The sequence below is a fragment of the Bactrocera latifrons genome, unplaced genomic scaffold (genome assembly GCF_001853355.1).
Source record: "Bactrocera latifrons isolate USDA-ARS-PBARC rearing strain unplaced genomic scaffold, ASM185335v1 scaffold_3, whole genome shotgun sequence".
Lineage (NCBI taxonomy): Eukaryota > Metazoa > Arthropoda > Insecta > Diptera > Tephritidae > Bactrocera > Bactrocera latifrons.
In genome coordinates, this window is record NW_017536629.1 from 782,534 (window position 1) to 785,079 (window position 2,546).

The 2,546-nt window shown below is 41.1% G+C and overlaps 1 protein-coding gene across 1 annotated transcript in view; it reads left to right on the forward strand.

The window, feature by feature from the left end:
* Window positions 1-2,546, forward strand: part of LOC108970331 (neuroendocrine convertase 2) — a 63,022-nt gene that overhangs the window by 58,276 nt on the left and 2,200 nt on the right. The window contains exons 7-8 of the mRNA XM_018935659.1: window positions 741-769; window positions 1,134-1,447. Of these exons, the coding sequence (XP_018791204.1) occupies window positions 741-769; window positions 1,134-1,447 (343 nt within the window). The remainder of the gene's footprint in view (window positions 1-740; window positions 770-1,133; window positions 1,448-2,546) is intronic.

Genomic DNA, 2,546 nt, shown 5'->3' on the forward strand with positions numbered 1-2,546 from the left:
CCTCTTTACTTTGGAACGCACCTTATAGATGCTCCTGCGGCTCATGCGACCGTCTTGGAGGGTAATGAAACTTCGCCTTTTGTTTGAAACTAATTATGTTCAATTTGTCAATCGTTCTTTTTGGCGGTTAGTTCTGTTCTTGACTTGAGTGTACAAAAAGCAGCAAATGCTTCTTCAAAATTCTTATTTAGTCGGTTTAAGAACCAAATCCCCAGACGTTGGTACCAAACAAGTTTTTTAATATTGCTCAGAATTTTACCATGTTTTTATGCCAAATGCAAATCAAAACGATAGACAATCATTAACTTCCACCTAACTCGTGAGCCTGTTATTTTTGTCGGATTCTTCTTCTATATAATTCTTCTTTTTCTCATTTGCGTARATACCATTTACTTGGATAAAACCGAATTTACAACAGCGTACCAGATCTTCTTCCTTTTCGCTGTTTGACGCTAATTAGAGWTTCAAAGTGTAGACAGGTTTTTCTCCACCTGGTATTTCCAATTGAGTGGAGCTCTTCTTCTTCCTCTGCTTCCCCCGGCAAATATTCCATCGATTACTCTCAGGGATGGAGTGTTCTCTTCCACTCGGACGAAATAACTTAGCCAGCGTAGCCACTGTCTTCTAATTCGCTGAACTATGTCAATGTCGTCGTATATCTCGTACACCTCATCGTTCCATCGACTGCGGTATTCGCCGTTACCATTGCTGTCTCTTATACACATCTAGATGTGTATAAGAGACAGCCATAGTACAAGGCGTGAACGAGGTAAGTGAATTAATGAGGGGAGGTGGGCCATAAAGGCAAACCTATATATGTGCATACTCAAGCGAGCTAAATCAATTTCTGCACTGGCACATGCCACACATACATACAAACATACGGGGAATTAAGTGAAACTTGTTACATTCACCAACATCCCGAATATTACGCGCCGTATATACATACATATATACACATGCATATTCACGTTTAAGTGCTTATGTATGTACATATGTGTCGTTATGTTTATACAAGTGGCTTTTAACGTCTGCACATATGTTTGTATGTATGTGTGTGCATGGGCTTGTGCTGTGAACATATGGCATCCGCCTAACTTCGTTAACATGTAATATTCGTTGTTCTCCCACAGGGTCGCAATGGTTTGGGCAACATTTACGTGTGGGCATCGGGCGATGGCGGCGAGGAGGACGACTGCAATTGCGATGGCTATGCGGCGTCTATGTGGACAATTTCCATTAACAGCGCCATTAACGATGGACAGAATGCACACTACGATGAGAGTTGTAGTTCAACGTTGGCCAGCACATTTAGTAATGGTGCCAAAGATCCCAATACTGGCGTGGCCACCACGGATTTGTACGGCAAATGTACAACCACACATTCTGGCACGAGTGCGGCGGCACCGGAGGCAGCCGGCGTGTTTGCGCTGGCACTCGAGGCAAAGTAAGTAGAGGCTGAATCAAGTGGTAATTTTACTAAGTATGCATTTAGTAAAGAGCTCTGCTAAATTGCTGTAAATATTACTTTAAATTCGGAAAATGATTCTTGAACCGACGTTTCCAAYAAATTCGTGGAATACCACATTAAGGCATATTGTTTGACGACAGTCCGCCCGTGGGTACTTATGACTTTCGTTAAAGTAGTGAGTTAAGTTTTACAAGGTGCGTTACCTGTCTCTTATACACATCTAGATGTGAATCTGAGGGACTAGTTCGCGTATATACTGACAGGCATGACTAAATCGACTCAGCTCACGACGCTGGTAATATTCTATAGAGGCTTTGACTGTTATTCTAAAATATTGAAACTATAATTATTAATTATAAAAAAACTCAATTAACACTGAGCTGCTTACAGAGGCTCCATTAAATAGTTGTACATTGCTTTTACTGAGAAAGGTGTAGTACTTTTGGTCAGTGAGCAACTAGATTTAGCAAGCTACTTTTTTATGCAGAAAAGAATTTATTATTGCCATTAGTTACATTTTTAGTCGAAAGAAGMAACATTTAACTTTACTTTGAATTCGAGAAAGGTCGCCATTGTAATGTGATTTCAGTGGCAATGTGGAAATGTTGCCGCTTGAAGACCACAAGGGGGTTTSAAGCTTATTTTAATTTTAAAAGCATTTTAGTTTAAATCTGATTAAGGCAAAATGTTCGGCCACTAAAATGTAAAACCCTGCGCAAAAATTGTCMCAGCTTTTAGCTTCCTAAAAGCACTAATTGACTTACATATCTACACATATATATGCTTTTCATATGTGTATGTGATTTTAGCAATCGCTAGCCATATGTTGCCACGCATATCCTTGACTCATTTTCACTTTTACATTCCGTAGGCATACGCATGCTGGATCAGCCGTACATGACCGACTTAATCGAGGCCAATTCGATGGGTCATGAACCGCATAAAATACATATTTACAGCGCATCCTGGGGACCCACCGACGATGGCAAAACCGTGGACGGACCGCGCAACGCCACCATGCGTGCCATAGTACAAGGCGTGAACGAGGTAAGTGAATTAATGAGGGGAGGTGGGC